Here is a 19676-nt window from a genome sequence, read left to right as displayed (position 1 = left end):
AAATTATTCTCTAAACTGAATCGAACAGTTTAACTACTGGCATCTTCATCAATCAGGGAAGCATTTGTATCAAATCTAATCTCTTTGGATTTAGGTTCACCAAAATGAGTACCTAATCACTGGAATACTGTTTGTCTATGACGTTATTAGTCAATACGGAGCTCACCTTGTTACAGTAGACTTTTCAAATGCAATAATAAGGTAATTATTGTTTACAGTTTCAGTACCTATGTACTTATGTGTTCGAGATTGCCTATTAAGTTAGCTTTCAGATTATATTGACCACGCAATCAGAACTGTACAATTATAAACTTAGCTATGTCATGCGACGTGCTTGCAATCAAAAGCTACATATGGCATAACATTCGAATACTCGTTTCCAAGTGCATATATCTATTACAATATGAGAAACTACGTAAGTACAGAAAAGTGGTTTTCGAATTGATTATTTAGATTTTCTTGTCATCACTTTACGACATTGGTAAATCTAAGGAATTTATTTTAAATTAATTGTGCGTCAGTCTGCAGATACGCAGCCTGTGATAAAAAAAAAAACATCTAAGTAGGTACATACGTTTGTGGCAATTAAGTAGCTTGTTAGTACGTACCTATGTGGCATTGTTATCACAATTTAAATTAACAGTTTCCGTTTTCCGTTTTTAATGCTTACAATATTCCAAGGAAGGAAAATGCTTGTTAACTGTATCATTGGAAATTTTGTGAGTTTATCTCTAAAATGAATATCAGTAGGTTTTTATAATCATTATTTACCTTTGCCCAGCAGTGGGACAGCATAGCAAAAATAAAATGCTTATGGAAAACAATGATTTAATTAAGGAAGCCTTTGGGCTGCGGGATTTATCGAAAGTGTAACCTGATTCATTAAGCGCCCCTGAAGGACCGTGGTAGATTTTAGTCATTAAGTGTCTGACACTACCTCACGCTCCACCCACAGTTTAAAAAAATGTATAAGTAGCTAGCTATAAGCAACAATCTAAAATTAATAAATATAAATTCTGTTTGTCGATTCAAACATTGCATTTCAATTATTTCTTTAGTAAATAAGGACAATCTGAACGATAACATCACACTGCATCCCTTCATTAGTTATATGCGACCAACTTCATTTCCTATCATATCATGTACCACCAACTTATATTATGTACGCTTGCACAATTTTATAAAATAACAAAAATCCGTTCGTGAGACTTAAATATCCATTTCCACGAACTTTATTCGTAGTTAGGTTTTTTCGTGTTTTTGCTCGGGAACTAAAACATGAAACTAGCACGAAATGCGTTCCGTATTCGGTTTCGTTTTTGTGGCAAACCGAAACTAGGTACCTACTCACTGAGTTTTTCGGATTCCCATAGAAATTGGACGGAAATATTCAAATGAGGGAATGGGAGGATTCGAAAGAAAAGTGTGCCAGTTGAGTGGTTTTGCATTTAATCCTTCGGAAACTGTTCATATAATTAACTATTTATTTACTAACTGTAATACAGGAATACTATGATTTAAGTCTTGTTTATTTAATAAATTCAGCAAAGTTATTGTGAGCTGCATACGAAAGTCTCCATTAATACCTACTGGTTTGGTAGTATCAAACTTCTTAATATCCTAAAAGTTCCACGTTCTATGTAACTCTTGCTTCAAATTAACTACTAACTCTCAAATTAATTAATATGATCCTTTTCATCGTTCCGAAATGTACAAGAATATACGTCTTGCATTCTAGTGTTTTATGAGATTAAAAACAAACCTAATACTCAATAAAACATGGAACCACTTTTTACGATAATGTTGCTTAGCTATATCAACAACGGTGTATATTTTAATAGCATATATGCGTTCAGGCATGCATGAAACCACTGACACAAGTAAATTGAATGATTATTTTTATTGCAGTACCTAACCGTATTCGATGCTCTATTGTTTTTGAATTATTTCTCCGCGTTCCCCGCGTTTTCACCCATGTCCTTAGGGAAATATTTTCTGACAAAAGTATGCTTATGTTCTTTCTCAGGCGTTAAACTATCTGTGTAGTGTGTACCTTAATCGGTTCACTGTTCAGTACCTATTACTTATACAGAGAGATCGAGTTAGAGTTAGTTTTAGCTTTAATTGGGGAATCCGGCGATCTGTGCCCAGTTAAATGTGGTGTAAGAGAAGTATTATTCGTGTAGTAGTGTAGTCGATAAAGTTATGACAGAAAAATCGAAGACAGAAGCTACTAATATAATTTCCGTAACAAGTTCAGTTATTACATTTGCGCGGTTGTTCCTCCGCCTGCCTTCTGCATCCACTCCACACAAACTTTTCGAGACTGAATAAACAGTTGAAACGGTTCTTGATTGGTTATCAAACTAAAAGTTTTCTTTACTATTCAACTTTAGTTAAATGTTTGGGCTCCACCAAAAAACAATAGGAGTGACTTCAAAGTCATAAAATTTACATAAAATCAACTAGGCTATAAAGAGAAAAGTTATAATGTTAAATCTTATCATAATAAGAGATAAAACACGAATGAAACCTTTAAAATGTTTTTAAAGCGTTCAAATGTATTATTTTCTTTTACTATATTTTCGGCTTTTCAAATGTGGGAGTTGGTATAAAAAACGCGATGATTTAGGTTAAACTTGAAGGCTGTATACTTATCATGCTTTTGTCAATCTGTCTCTAATCTACTCACTATTATTAAGTCAGTGAATTGGAAAAATCGATAGCAACAGTCTTTAAATGTGGTTGACCGAAAGACTCGGGTGTCGGTCAACCAGGTGACCCCATCCTCTCCCGAGAGGGTCGTAAGACGGAATGAGGCGGTTGAGTTACAGGCATGGGTATCATTTCGTAATTGCCATCCTTACGGCTCACTAAATGGGAATACGCAGTAGTTACCTCATTAGTTTTATGTACAGATATATCCATTTGATTTTAATTACTGCCTGTTAGAAGTAAAGTTCCTAAATCTAATGTGTAATTTTTAAACGGTTTTATTTAGCTCACCCCGTTTGTTTTATTTATTATTTATTCATTCTTGGGTCAAATTTAGAAATTGAAATTTCAGTGCCTTCCTGTTGTCAGATTGATCTGAAATTTGGTAACACCTTTATTTCCGATGACAATACAATATAGTAATATCAATAACATTGCAAATCCAAGATGGCCGCCGGTACAAAATGGCGGATAACGTAGGTTTTATCAATCCCGTCAATGTGGGTATCAAATGAAAGTGCTCAACTAGTAGAATACAATGTACTATATAAAATTCAAATCCAAGATGGCGGCCTCTTCAAAATGGCGGATAACTTAGGTTTTATCAATCTCATCAACATGGGTATCAAATGAAAGGTCTCAACAAGTAGAATACAATTTACTATGCAAAATTGAAATCTAAGATGGCCGCCGCTACCAAATGGCTGATAACAATTTTTAAATGGTTTTATTTAGCTCATCCCGTTTGTTTTATTCTTGGGTCCAATTTAGTAATTCAAACACCCTCTTCCTGTCAACCGATTAATCTGAAATTTTGTATACACCTTTTATTTCGATAACAATACAATATAGTAATATCAATAACATTGTAAATCTAATGGCCGCCGGCACAAAATGGCGGATTACATATTTTCCACAACCCCTCAATATGGGTATCAAATGAAAGGGCTTCACAAGTAGAATACTGTCAGCAACCCCAGCAGGGCCCAACAGGGCCAAAGCCTGCCTGGGCTGCGGGATTGTTCGAAAGAGTTACCGTGGCCCTGGTACATAAAAGGCCTACGACGAAACATAACTATTTTTAGTCAGTAAGAGTCTGGCACTCCCTTACCGCTGCTGACCCAGGGAGGGGTCACTTAATGATTTTTGGTGTCGTTAAAAAAATGGACTTTTTTTAAAATTAGATTGTAATAAATTATCAGGTAAGAAACCGTGTAATAATGATGCACTAAATGAATTAGATAGAATGAGGAATATTCGGTAGGCATTTTCATTAAATACTAAAAACTAGAAAATAAAAAATCGGTAAAAAAACTTTTAAGTCAAACTTTTTTATCTTATGTGCACTGAAAACTAGAAAATAAAAAAATAGTTACTTACCTGTCAACCTACGTAGGTGGTCTTGGTCATATTAGACTAAAATAAAAACGTGGGGCCCCTCTGAAATCCTACCTATGGCAAAGCATATCTTTATACTTTCGGCGTTCGCTGGTGAAGCCGCTACGGCTGATTATTGATTGTCAAAATCTCCAGTTACGATTATAGTAAGTCGATGCAATCCACACCTATTATACCTCTATAAGAAAGTACTACAGCAACAGTTAATGGGCCCCACGTTTTTATTTTAGTCTAATACTAGCTTTCCGCCCGCGGCTTCGCCCGCGAGGAATTCGGTTATATTGCGGTATAAATCACAACTATAAGAAAACTTCTCATTCCCACGGAAAAATCTAAGAAGCGCGATGTAACGCTGGATACGATTAGTTGTTAAACCAAAACTGAATGGTACACTATATTATACGTTTTCCCTTGTGGAGCAAAAACATGCAGATTTTGGGCACTGGAAACCCGGGAACACGCTACATAGAGCTGACCATGCGAAAAACAATGTTTTTCTAAGTGTACTCCAGCAACCCTTAGAGTTTGGCCTTGTGCTTTATTAATGGTCATTGCAAATGAAACCCTTATAGGAAATTGTAGTCTCTTAAATTGAAATGGGAGGTCTGTTGGAATAATCGGAATTCGAGGAATGAGTACACTTTCACCCTTTGCTGCGCCAGTTAAAATAGTGGCTGTAGGTAATAATGTTCCGCCCAAGCTGAGTGACACGCAGCCTGGTACCATTACACAGTCTAGGGGCATCGAGATTACGCATGAGCATCACCGGAACTCATTTTCGGGGATTCATTATCGTATCATTTAGCTTCTAAAACATGTTTATATTCGTTTGCAATATATTACCTTGTTTTAAACGACACACAGCGCCATCTACAATCCATCCATCAAGCAAACAATATTTTTGTTTTCCCTCGGGAATATCTTTTTTTTTCGGGATAAAAAGTACCCTATTATTTAATCCGGACTTCTAACTTTACGTCTGCAAAATTTCAAAGCAATCGGTTCAGTAGTTACGGCGTGAAAGCGGAACAAACAAACAAACAAACAAACAAACTCACTTTCCGATTTATAATATTAGTAAGGATGACCAAGACCACCTACGTAGGTTGACAGGTAAGTAACTATTTTTTTATTTTCTAGTTTTCAGTGCACATAAGATAAAACCGTTTGACTTAAAAGTTTTTTTACCGATTTTTTTTTTATTGCTTTTCTCTGAAAAATAAATATAAACTATCACTGAGGTAGGACTAATATTTCGTTAAATATATTATTTCTTTAATAACTTACAATGTGTATACTGAGTACACATTTTCAAAAAGTTTATAAAAACTAAACAAAATCGAGATCTTGCCCAAAAATAAAGTATATTTCCCTTGATGAAATTCCTAGAGCTCGAGTTTCCATCCGCGTGGCGGTCGGGAGCTTGCTCGTTCATTAATTTTATTAGTAAGGTAAGGCGCACTAAGCTCGCTCGTAAAACAACAATCTTGAGTGCAATCAATTTTAAATATGTCCTACCTAACTTGTTCTAGCGGGTTCATCGGGCTGAGGTAACGAGCTTCGGAACTAATTTATTTTTCCTATTTATTATTTGCCGGCACTCTCTAGTTTCCAGCCTAGTTTCCAAGAAATTGTTTATTGCATAGCCTGTTCTGCTTCCAGCAAAAATTGCTTTGCGGCATCTTTTTAGCCCTTAAGTTATCCCCGTGAGACAGGTACGTAATGTAGGGGAAGAGCATGAATAATTTTCAGCCATACCTTGAGAGGTAAATTCTCTGAGGGATCGCATGCAACCGAATGTAAGGCGAAGTAAATAAAAGTGTCGTTTGTCCTGCTCTAACCTATGGAACTTTACGTTGGTTACTGAATAAACAACAGACTTCTACATCCAACTTTGCTAATGACGTTAAGGTGGGCAAGAGGTGTCACGTTACTCGAGGGAGAAAAGATAGAGTGAGCAAAGACCCAGCTTCAAGGTAGTGGCGATTGAAGAGAAAACTTTTGTTTAGCTAACTACCGAAGTAACTACGTCTAGCTGATTGTTCAAAAGTTTAAAGTGGCTTCGGTTGTTGGGACGATCTGTGAGTGCTCAAACGTATTTGGCGGCTACGCTTGAAACAATTAGTCTTACCAGGAATTAAAAAAAAAAACCATAAGTGTAAAAAGAAGAGTGGTATTAGAGCGAAAATATCAGAAATTTTCAATTTCACCAAAACATTCAGATTTACATAATCTGAAAAAAGTAAGATGACCATAGACACGTATCTATAGACAACCTCGATCCTTTAACGATCTTGTCCGTCCCGTCGCTTTGTTAACTAGATTTATCAATTTCCCTTGACAAGGGTTTAAAAAGTCCTTTGATATTAATAAATCGTTCATCTTTTGAGACGGCCATTTTTCTGAGAGAATTCTTATAATGGTGTTACTACTTTTGCATACTTAATATAAAAAGTGATAACAAAGCTGCCAGCATCTTTCATCTGGGCCTCAGCAACATCTTGCAGGGACGCTAATGAAATTCTTCCGGGTAAAATATGTCGCCATAATAAAAAGTTGAGTCCAAAAGGATTGTATTTATCATACAAATGGGAACCCAAAGGGCCAATTTAACGAATTGGAGTTATACATACAAAAAATAATTCATGTGAATATACATTTTTAGTAACAACTGATTCTTAGGTACTCATATTTTTATGCACCTACATCTGAAGTAAAATTTAATATTATTTGCAGGTTTAACCTACGTTAATTGCCATGAAGGAGATGTCTGATATAAAACGTAATAAATAAATAACATAATTGTTTTTCTACATAACACATAAAAATTATAATGATACAGGTGTTCAATTTACCTATACAAACATCACATTTGCAAACACAACGCAAACTATTATTTGAATTTGCGAAACCAGGTACTTACCTACCTTAATATTTTAATTTAAAATAGCGGCATAAATAGAGAGTTTCATATTCATAGCTTTCATAGCTAAGACCAGGCTGGCACCCTTTTATACGAAACCCTTTGACGAAAACAGAATAGAGAATTAACACACGAATAAAAACTTTTCAGAACAGTAGTGCAGTCTATTTCGGAGCCGGTTTAAATGGCTGAGACGCTTTTACGGCGGAGATGAATGTATGTCAACGACGCTGCAGAAGTGAAGTTTTAGAACAGTACTAGTTTACAAGGAAGGGCTATTTAGTTTCACAATTTTATAGATGAACTTCTTTGTTAAGTATTTATATGCATAGAAAATGTTTAAACTTGTTAAACAAAGATGCAGAACCAATTAATTGGCCAAAGGCCAGCTCCGAGCTATTCCATTTCGTGAAAAGTAAAAGATACTCTTCGCAAGACAATTATCTACTCTTTGATGATATTTGCTATTTACTATGCAATGACTGCCAGACGTGACTAATTCTTCCAGTTGTACAAATATTTATGCCGTTAATTAATAGAACGGGCACCTAGAATGATAGAATGACCTCAGGTGTAAGAAGTGTTATTATCATGCGCTGACAAGCCGTGGAACTAATTCTTTCTCTGGTACGAAATGTTTACGCTTTTATTAATGAAACAGGTGCCTAGAATGACCTTATCGTTATTGAAAAAGTTAATTGTTTATGTTTCAATTGCATTTTGATTATACATGCATTTGGTACATTGTAGCTATTCACATTAAGCTGATGAATATTTTATCAAATAAAAATGTATGATGACTATACAAAGCAATGAATGAACTGATGTCATGATTTTGTATTTCGTTTATATTTACGTAGGTCTAGCACGTGAGTTTTCATTAACACATATCTGTGAAAATGTGATTATTTGAAATGCTCCGGTCAATGAGCCGCTCGCAATGTCTTGATCGAATTTTGAAGATTAAAATCAACTGCATACCTATGCTGCAATGTGCATATATATTCCTTTGGTATGCATTCTTTTTCGGTTAGCTATGAATAAATTTCATTGAATTGACCATAACCATGTCCTTTGATAAAAATCTACATAGGCGTAGTTTTTATTACTTCAATATGAAATCAAACTAGAGGCATGACCAATGACGTTTGTTAAGGTTTGTTGTTTAAGAATAAATCATGCGACTGGGCATGATATTAAAGTAAACATCAAAATAAATTTTCTTTTGTATTTTTTTAAAAAATGAATGGATCCGCCGGCATAATTTTTTTTTCAAAATATATAATAGTTTGAACAATATGTGCAGATAAAAAACATGATCATATTGTAGGTGAGTTTTATGTTCTTTGATATATTTTTATTGCACTGTTATAACTGCATTCCACGTGAGACAATGCAGTGTCCAATGTATGCATGCTTTTGATGGCATTTAACTATGTTTATCGGCATTTATCTGATAATTACTTTAGAAAGGTTTTTTAATTATTTTATTGTGTTTACATTTCCTTTGTGAGGTTAGTTTACATATTTTATGAAGCACGTGAGTCATAGCTTAAAATTAGAAATTGTTGTTCAGTTAATGTTAGGTTTATCGAATGTGCTTTAGTTTTGCATTTAAAGTTATTGGATAATTATTATTTATTTTACAAATGATTCTCAAACCTTTTAAAATGTGTGAGAGGACGTATGGTTGGTTGAAATCTACTTATATTTTCATGAACCTGTGAGTTTTTTCGTTTATATATTTTTTTTATAGGACTTATCATAACCATCTACTTAATTCAAGCACCTATATTGTTCCTTCTAAGCCACGAAGACTTAAAATTGAAATGTTTATGAACGAAAATCGCGAGTAGGGTTAGGCATAACATAAAATTTGGATATCATACGTAAGCTGGGCTGGTAAGTAGGGTGAAAAAAACCGTTGGGATGCCCACGTCATGCCCAATAAGCTTCAGGGACGAATAAAAATTCTTGGCGCCCAACCTTTCTATCAAAAGGGATGAAACTACACTCGGGTTTTTATTACGTAGAATGCTTGGACGCTGGCTAGCGCTTGCGTGTATGCAATGCGATAACCGGATAAAGATATTCATGTATGTAGCTATATTTAGTTGGTGTTTACAGAAATGTTAGTATTCAAACTTAGTAGGATTATGGCTTATGATGATAAGTGTGGTTTGCTCACGAGATACGTTAATTTGGTACTCGCTCTCACCTTAATTGTATAGTGCGGCTGCAGTAAAAGAAAATATAAAATAGGTATATAAGTACCTCTATGAGTGGTTGAAAAGTGCACTGGAACGAAGGTGCCTGCATTATTGAAACCATCAATATTTTCTTTTCGGTCAACAAATAGGGCTGTAGTAATAACATTTATTTATCCTGAAGGCCATCAATTAAGTGCAATTGATTAATAATTTACGAGAGTAGTTAGGCATACAACATGCATAAGCAATACTCCATTTGCATATTATAGCACGGTCGCAGTTTGTAAATATGGGGTAAATTGTGTTTGTGTGCTGCGCCATTAAACTTCACACACGGTTATGGAAGGCTCAAATATAATAGTTTTAAGTGTTTTAGTTATTATGCTTCTCATTCTTGAAGTGGAAAAAATATAAGTTCTCAAAGTTTCCATGATGCTTTCCTTAATAAGAATGGGAAATCATCATAAGACCCCTCCCGCTGTGGGTGCAGTGTGAGTGTCAGACTCTTACTGTCTAATATCCACCATGTTCCTTCTTAAGTCCTTTACGCACCAGGGCCGCGGCAGCTCTTTCGCACAATTCCGCAGCCCCGGCAGGCATCTTCTGTTTAGCATTTTTTAATATATAAATGAGAAGGTGTGTTTAAACAAAATGTATTGACGCACACCTTGAAATCCAAATTAAACGTTCAATTAGTGAAATCTCATTCCCCATAAACATTACTTTCAGTTAGGCATCGTTCAGACCAAACGTATTGTCGGCCGCTGACTGTGAGCGCGCGTTACGCAGTTTATTGCTTTTCCATATATATTGAAATTGTCGTTCACACCGAACCGAGTATACGCTGTTACGTCGTCTGTTGTAGCTGACTCTCAGTGGCCGATTATTTTACTACGCGACTATGCACGGCGGACGCGGAGTGGCTACGCGGACGCAGTTGCCGAATAGCGCCGCTCCGCCGCGTACGCTCAGCCGCGCCTCGGTACAGCACGTCGATAATTAGTGTCCCTTTTATATAAACTTAAACGTATTAAAGATAGTAACTCATCGAATGTTTTACTGTCATACGAAAATATTTCTTGAACTTATTTGGATAAAGTCTATATTCGAAATATAAAGTATGAAATTGACCAAGAAAACATCTCTTCAAATTTAAGGGATGTACCCACAATCTCTTCTTTTTATTATTTTCGTCTTCCTCTAGAGCTTCGCAAATGGCAACTATCTGAATGCGCATCATTTAATTGAAATATCAGTAAAACGTCTGATTTGAAAAAAAATAATTCCTCTAGTTTTATCGTTTATAAAATACTACGAGCAACTTCAAGTACTGAGCCCTTTTATGTGTAGAATAGTCAGCCGCTCAGCGTACGCATCTAGTGTGAACCTACAAGAGCCTATTCTTTTGTTCCCACATGTAGCGCATAGTACGCTATAGCCTATTGTCGGCTCGGTGAGTACGCGTACTGCAGATTGATTCGACGTTCACACTGGGGCAGACAGTGAGTATACTCACAGTCAGCGGCGGACAATACGTTTGGTGTGAACAATCCCTTAGTAATGCTCACATTCGTTTCACTTCAAGCCGAGCTATATATTGATTAGTTAATTACGCTATTTATGTAGCTCGTATCATAATTATTAGTGAACATGTAGGGGACGACGTGGGGACAGTAATTTGCCCACACAGTCATTCACCCGCGATTACCTTTGATAATGTTGTTACTGTGGTTACCTACGTATAGGGCTGCCATCCGTCCGGGTTTCCCCGGATTTGTCCTCGTTTGGAGGCCGTCCGGGGGCTGTCCGGGCGGGGTTTCAAGAAGTGTCCAGGGAAAACCGGATACTTTTCATGTACCTAAGGAAACACCTCATTAAATTTAAATATATGTTAATAGTAAATGGATTACAAATTAGGTATTATTTTGTTTTAAAAAATCGTACTAGTTCGGGGAAAAAATGCGATTTACGCCAAATGTCCGGGCTTTTTTAATGTTTGTCCGGGTTTGGTGAAATTCGAGATGGCAGCCCTACCTACGTAGTATGTATATCTATAAAGCTTTACAAAATATCGGGGTTATTACGAAGAAGCTCGATTAGTTTTGATCATAGAGGTTTTATGTGTCACTCACATACTGTTATGAATATTCGATGTCGAATATTAAATTGCCGGCTTATTAGAGCCGTCAGTCAGTGACTTTGTTTACATCAATTTATGTAGGAAACATTCTATTGATGTTTCAGATTGTGCGCATAAAATGTATTTTAATGATGTCAGTTTCACATGTTTTCGTAGAGGATTTTTTCCATAATATCGTTCTGTATGTTGACTTGCCTTTTTTGTTATCATTATATTTAGGTGTTCCAAGCGTTTGTATAAATAATGCTAATAAGGCTTAACAAACAACATAAATTGCAATGAAAAATGTATATCCCGTACCGCAAGATTTAATCCTTACGATTCATGTGAACGCTTTAACTTTATCATTCTCGCTGTTGCATGCAAATCAGTTCACGTTTCGTTTTTTAATATGCAATAAAACAACTTTTTTTTTAAACAAGGTTTTCGAGATTTCGAATAGAGAAATGGTACAAGACAGGCTTAGAGATCAATGTACACTATTCATTGTGAATCATTACCAGGTACTAGCTATGGAGTTGTATGCCGTTAGTGCAATAAAGCAGACGTTTTCATAATTGACGCATCTCTTGTGATAAAAAGCAAGACAAAATATGTATACATAGGTAGTTAGATAAAACTTTATAAAACTGTTTTAATCCCAGTAGCTTTTACACAACTATAATCACTTTTGTCACAGACTCTGATACCTACTTAATAATATCACAGAACTATATCTACAATAATAATTAGCATTATGTAAATACCTCGAGCTTATTGTGCTCTGCTTAATTCAACGAGATTACAGAACAATTTGAGAACAGAGGCTGTGTACAAGCTTAAAGTATAGACCTGTATTTCTAAGGTTTTACGACTAGTGGGCTAATGGTAGTGTCTTCTTCCAGTTCTAAGTCAGGATCGTCTGAACTGCCTTTGTAGTTCGTATATTTATGACGCTGCTAACGGAATATATGGGCGTTCTGTACCTGATACAACTAGGTATATGTATAAGCATGTAGGCACGAAGGAAGTTTAAAACAAATGCTTTTTGTTGTTCGTGCTCTCGAACGTTAATTTATGTACTTTATACTTTTCTCTGCGAAACTTTCAGCAGGAGGTTTCGGTAGAATCCCAAAGTGGTAATCCTGGTGGAAATTATTCTGTCTTTTGCTGGCACGTATTGGTGGGAAAAACCATTAAGTATTTTTAAACGATGACGGTATTGATTTAAATCTAAGAAAGAACCAAGGAAAAACCCAGTTTCGGTTACTGTAAAATAATTATAATTGAGTTTTTACATCAAATTCGAAGTAATTGCTATAAAACATGTTTCGGAAATTACAAATAACCTTAGATTACAATTACATTGCTGCACTTATCAACGTAACGCATTTTAATGTGAATTGCAATTTAGAATGGTTTGCACAGGCCAATGAGCTTCCCGTGTAGATAAGTTCGTTTATTCACTATGGTTGTCGACTGAATATTTATTGAGTTGTTAAATGAAGTATAAGTGGCACCGTTCCCAATATTCTGTGTTGTTTGCATACTTACAGATAGGTACGAATTTGACATTAGATACATCTATGGGTAGGGCTTATTTTTTTTTTTTTTTTTTTAGCGACGTAAAATCATCAAATGATTAATCCCTCCCGCTGTGGGTTAGCAGCGGTGAGGGAGTGTCAGACTCTTACTGACTAAAATCGTCGTGTTCCGTCATAGGCCTTCTATGTACCAGGGCCGCGGTATCTCTTTCGAACAACCCGCAGCCCCGGCAGGCCTTGGCCCTGCTGGGCCCGCTGGGGTTGCTGACGTCTCTTTGAGCGCGTGGAACAACGCGCTGTCGACACGGGTCTGTCGTCTAGAAAGACAGAGGGACGATGAGCCACCCGAACTCACCGCCCACAGACCCACGCCTACGGTGGCCGGGAGTCATCTCGCGACACCCGGCGCCCATGGTGTCTACCTGGTCCAGCGCGGCGGCCGGGATGAGAGGTGCGAACTCTCTGGCGTTCCGCCTCCTCCTTCTCGAGCATGACCGCTTCGCAGAAGGAGGCGACGGCATCCCATTCCCTCTCGCCCCGGACCATGGCCTGAACCAGGGCCGGACGCGAGAGGTCGCCGCCGCCCAAAGCCTCGACGAGGACCCGGCGGTGCCCCTCCCATGCGGGGCACACCTGGACTGTGTGGTCCACCGTGTCCTCGGGGCTGTCCGCACAATGGTGACACCCGGGCGCCTCCTCACGACCGATGCGGTGCAGGTACCTCCCGAAACAACCGTGTCCGGTGAGGACCTGCGTCATGCGGTACGTGAGGGCGCCGTGACTCCTCCCGAGCCACTCCTCAAAGAGGGGACTTACCGCCACGATGGTGGCGTGCCTTGCACTGGGTTGCGACAGTCGCTCCCTCCAGGCCACCATGAGATCGCGCCGGAGCTCCGCCCGCTCTATGGGTAGGGCTGCCATCCGTCCGAGATTCCCCGGATTTGTCCTCGTTTGGAGCCCGTCTGGGGGCCGTCAGGGCGGGTTTTGAAGAAGTGTCCGGAGAAAACCCGGACCATTGTGTGAAATTAAAAAAATAATATGAAAATGAGGTCTTGTTTTTTTACATATTATTTTCGGTCAGGTAAGGGGAAAAATGCGATTTACGCAAAATGTCCGGGTTTTTTTGAATCTATGCCCGGGTTTGGCGGAATTAGAGATGGCAGCCCTATCTATGGGGCTAATGTCAAAATTGTATCTCAATCCACAGATAGATAAAATATTGAAAACGGTCGTAACTTTTGTTTTTATTCATCATTCTTTTGTTTTTGTTGCCAGGGTTGGGACGGTCGGACGAATCCTGGGAGTAATGAAGAAGGAGAGACACCGCCACCAGCGCACGCCCCACTTGACGCCGTCTGGCAACCCGTCGACGGAACCCGGTGAGTTACTATTGTCCATTATTGCACACAATATTTATAAATAGAATACAATTTAGAGAAGACGATGTTCACGGACGGTCGACCCAGAATTGGGTTCTTTTAATTCGACTATCAAGTTTAAAATTGGAATAACAATTTATTGATAGATGGCCAGTGTTAAAATTACAGTTAAGTTAAATATTAGTGGGTAATTCATAATAGCACCATTTGTTTAAAATCTATTTTAATCATCGACCTCTTTGTCCCTGATTGAATGAAAATGTAATGTCTTCCGTAAATATACTCATGAGCCGATTGACTTTTTTGCAATTAGGATGATGCATTGGAAGCATTCAACGTTTATGTATCAATTCAAAAAAGCAAAACATTCAAAACTTTTTTACTGGAATATTGCAACTGGCCGTTCTAATCGTATTAAATTTTTTGTCAGTGGAATAACTGGTATAGGATTTTTGTCTATTTCAATTAAGCTGTTTTATGAATATTTTACAAATTGAACATTCATTTGTACGCACTTCCAAATATAATCTCTAAATGGACACTCGTCAAACAGATAATACAAACCTTTTTATTGTGTAAATTATCTGATTAATACAATGAAAATAAATAACATAAATTGTGGCATATAGTGATCAGATACCTATTTCAACTCTTGAAAAATTATATATTGCTTAGAACTTACCCGTAATTAGACCCGCTTTAGTATCCTAAACAACAAACTATGATGACATAATTACCAACTGTTATAATCATCTAAGTTTCGTTAATCACCGTCGTGTCGCCATATGGCTCGTGGAGGGACGGCAATTTATTACCATAATCTGTAAAGCTACCGAATACTCGAAAACTAGCGAAAGCCGCTAAAATATTTATTAATACATCGACGTATTCCATGCAAACGAAATATATTTACAGCGCTGAAACAGCTACAGTTCAACGCTTCATATTTCGATACAGATTGTTGAATAATTTATTATTATGTATGTCACTAGGGGCACTAGACTAGATTTCATCTACATACACAGAGCGATCGATACTAGTACCTATACTAAATGTGTACCACTAATGTCATGTTTGGTTACTCTATAAAAGGTCACATATTTTTTCCTCAATCTGACTTAATGGTTATTAGAACGGTTTTTATGACGATAAAGCTATCGTTATTTATTCAGATTAACATCAGGGTGCTGAAAAAGGTACACTTTTTCATGTTTACATTTAGTTTGATCCATTATGATGTATTAATTTTGTGAGTGACTGCAGTACATAAATGAAAACGTTTCAATAAAAATAACTTAAATGAATTCGATGTATTGGCCATGTTTGCTTCATTATATCGAAAGTAGATGAGCCGGCGTTCCATTATAGGTTTAATCAATTAATTGTTAATTTATTATGCACCGGAACCCTCTAGAGAGCAAGACAATTCAATTTTTATTGGGTCTACTGTATCCCGGGATATAAGGTTTTTTGTACTCATTATAGACATGGTTTTACTCTAGCGAGTTGAATCTGGTCACTCCATTAGCTGAATGGAGTTTAAATAAAACAAAATAAAAATAATGTATTCTCAATGTTCGCATTATCTCAGGTTCGTTTGGATCCTGTCGATTGTAGGAAGCATTATAATGCACTACTTACCTATTCTTTGTGGTAACATCCGCGTCCTGAGGGAACTACTGACTCCATGTACCTAACCCGCATGTACATTATACATGTAATAACTTTTCTATGTCCAAACTTAAGATTGAAGCTTTCACCATACCACTGTTTAGATTCTAAAGTGTAATAAATTCAAATGCATTTTTTTCACATTGACTTTAGAAAGGATATAAAGATCGTTGAATGTCCCACATTGATAACATTGCATGTTGCGCTTTACTATTAAATTGCGATAATAACAACTGCAATAACGTGGAAATGTTCATACATATTATATGTCCGTGTCCAGTACAAGGGGTATAAAATATTCGCAGCCAATTCGATGTTAAAACAAAGTATTAATCAATTGATAATAATGTTTATCGAGGCTGTGCTTCCATAAGCTTCCATGTAGCCAAACAGTACAGGTATAAAACCATAACGAGATCAGTAAAACACGATCCTCTGTCCTAGTAACTGAAACACGTCTATTTAGAATATATCCGCTCATTTTTCTGCCGTAACATCTCATGTTCTGCATTAAAATGTCTGTGAACGTAGACATCACTCCCGACAGTTATAGCCTATATAAAAATTATACCTACATTCAGCCAGCAATAAAAGTTGTACAACAAAACGCCAAGGCCCAAACAATTTGATCCATTCGAACAAATTACCACGAATAACTCTCATCACTCGTAATAGAGCTCCCGAATTTTATAATTACTGTCGCCGCCGTGTCCGGATTATTTTTATTTACTTTTATGGCTATTAAAATACTATTAGTGAGAGTAAAAAGCATTTACACGCTGGTCCTGCTAACGACTTCGGTGATTTAACGCTTTATTTCTACTTTTTGGTGGGAAAACTAGCAACTACGCACGTATTATGCCTCTATAGAGATTTATTGTTATGCCTTAAGTGGGTTTCTGTCGTGTTGCTACGGGAATTCTCTATGCGGGATTAGGTGGAATTCTCAATTAAGAAACTTCTCGAAATAAGGAATCTGCTGTTATGATATCCTCATGAGTTTATGTACCTATGTTTTAAAAGAAAAGTATGAAGGATGAAATAAGATGAAACTCTTAAGTATGTGAGGAATCACCAGAAATGCGTCATTTATCTTCTAAAATAACTAAAGGATATATAAATTAACTGAAGACAGCACTAAATGATTTTATCAGAAGTTATTTTTATCTGCTGATGCCGTCTCAAACGAGCGTAATCTTGTCAATGAGTGGGCGTAGCAAGCTGCTACGCTTTCGTAGCGAGCAAACTATATCAACGCCACGTAGTACGAGTTGCGCCAGTTTTTCCTACAGCCGTTTTATCCAATACCAAAGCCTATAGCTTATATAATATGCCTATGTGTTGAAGTGCGGGTATAGTCGAGGAAAAATGTTTAGTGCTTCCTGACCCATTACCAAATTAACAAACTTTCACACACACTGAAGGGGCTTGATAACGCAGGTACGGGAAATTAAAGCACCCAATTAATTAGTATGCATGCCTGTAAAAAGTGTTGAATATTAAAATAAAATATACTGTTGTCGGCTTTTAATTAAATGGAAATATATGTATGCAAATGGAAGGGAGTTTATGGTACAGTTTTATTTAGAGTGCCTAGTTCATTGAATGAGTTATTGTTTTGGATTATATTAAGTTTAGCATGTAGTTGCTTACTATATGCAAGTACTTATCGCAAATATGTGCACAACTATTCTTTTCGTGTCATATTCTGCGGATTCATACAATCACAAACAGTTTTTTGACGGTCATCCTATTGAGCGAAAAAGTAGGCCTAAATTATTTTTAACTTGAGACTTCTTTTAGTCTTATAAATAGGGTATAATAAAGTTTAAAATTAAAGAAGGAGTCGAGGTCTTATGCAAAGTTTGTAAGGATGGTAGGTATTATTTGTTTATGCTTCAGTCTCAAGGTTCTCTGAGCCTCGGTTTATTGTTTGACAATTTGATTGTTCACGGAGGTTTAATTATTGAGGTGGAGATCGATTCCAAGCTAGGCTTGAACGGGATTTAGTGCTTCGCATCAGGAATTCAGACGGAACGCTGCTTTATAATGAGTTATGTAAATGATGTTGCCTATACATGTATTCAGGCCTTTATTGATGAGGCAAGGCAAACAACGCAAGTGGCTATCACGCGACTGAGGGAAATGTAGTAAGTTAGTTTATAATAATACTTTATATATGGGCTATTATAAATAAAACGCTATTGTTGCTACTATCATTACAGATAAATACACACGCAAATAATATTCTATAAACTATGCCGGAACTGATGCTATCAATTCCTACCTACTTTTGTTTGTTCTCGTTCAAATATCGGCAAATAGAAACTTGAACTTTGAAGTACTGATTTCAAACAATAAATTCTTTATTGTACACAAAAGTTGGAATTCGTTTCGTCGTTATTGAAAATATTCGATAGTAGTTTCATCTTCCTCTGTTCCTTTATTTCTAACTTGAAATTAGCTGTTATGTTTGACATGCAGGTCATATGCAATGTGGAGAATTTTATGATTTTATTTCCTGAAGTTATAGATAAGTAAACACTATGTAAAGCTCGATTGATATCACTGATAATGACTAATTCTTTACTTGCTATATAATTATAATGATGAATGTTTTCCTCAGCTTTTGTAAATAACTGTTAGATTATATTAGAAAGCACTCCAGACACTCCAGACACTCGAGTACCTACATAAGTTTTAACGTTTTCTTTCACCGGCTTATATTTACGAGAATCGAGTTTATGAAACTGAAGTCGAAACAAAAGTGAAGGGTTTAGGAATAAAACCTCCTTCCCATATGGGACTCGTCTGGCTTGCTGCCAACAGCCCGACTATGGGAACATTAGCCGGCTTTATTTATAAACATTATTTTGCCAAATAATTGCCTAAAAAATTGTTCCGTGTCAACCAATTGCTGTTGTGATCGTAATCTACATTATTATAGGGAACCAATCAATATGCGTTTCGATTTTGAATGGTACAATTTAAAACGAAAGGAATGATCTCATTTAATGGAGTTATGTAATTAAAGTACTCATATACTTAAAGTCATAGTAGTAGGTACCTATGTATATGTTGTAATATGATTATAGATACGTATCTAGGTATATAAGTAGATAAAGGAATTCTTTGCGGAATAGGTTCGTTAACTTTTCAGGTGCGAAAAATCCGGCCTTCTTTTTAAAAAAGGAATTCTCTTATCTTTTTATACGTAGATATGTTGTTTTTCATACCCTTTATCTGGCGTTCCCATTAGGATTTACCTACTTCTATAAAAAAGATTGCATGAAAACTGTATTATTCAGTAACTTTGTTCACGTGAACCACAAATTGTACCTAATTATTTGTAAATTAGTGGCTTATTGAGCGAGTATGTTAACTTGCCTAAAGTAAAATAGTATTACATAAAACGAGTTATATAATTTTCTTAAATTCATAATAAATTAGATATGCTATTGAATCATTCATGGTGATAAATTATAATTTTATGTTTCATGGTCGTGAAAACAGTATTTTGATTAACTGTAAAACTATTCAAATAAATGTTCTAAGTACCTAACAATAACTAGATTTTATTACATAACATTGGACCTATTTTCCTAAGTTATAAATCCAGCTTATTGTCATTAAAGGAAACGAAATTCGGAACTCCGACCGATACTGAATATTTCTGAATATAGATGCCTAATAATACGATTCCATTTTGGTATCAAA

At 36.4% G+C, this 19676-nt stretch overlaps 1 protein-coding gene across 1 annotated transcript in view; it reads left to right on the top strand.

Annotated features, from left to right (window-relative positions):
* The window catches only part of LOC135118768 (uncharacterized), a 71549-nt gene that overhangs the window by 6082 nt on the left and 45791 nt on the right, over positions 1-19676 (top strand). Inside the window, exon 2 of the mRNA XM_064041622.1 lies at positions 14185-14288. Within this exon, the coding sequence (XP_063897692.1) occupies positions 14185-14288 (104 nt within the window). The remainder of the gene's footprint in view (positions 1-14184; positions 14289-19676) is intronic.

Source organism: Helicoverpa armigera, chromosome 2 (assembly GCF_030705265.1).
Source record: "Helicoverpa armigera isolate CAAS_96S chromosome 2, ASM3070526v1, whole genome shotgun sequence".
Classification (NCBI taxonomy): domain Eukaryota; kingdom Metazoa; phylum Arthropoda; class Insecta; order Lepidoptera; family Noctuidae; genus Helicoverpa; species Helicoverpa armigera.
This window is presented reverse-complemented; position numbering and strand designations above follow the sequence as displayed.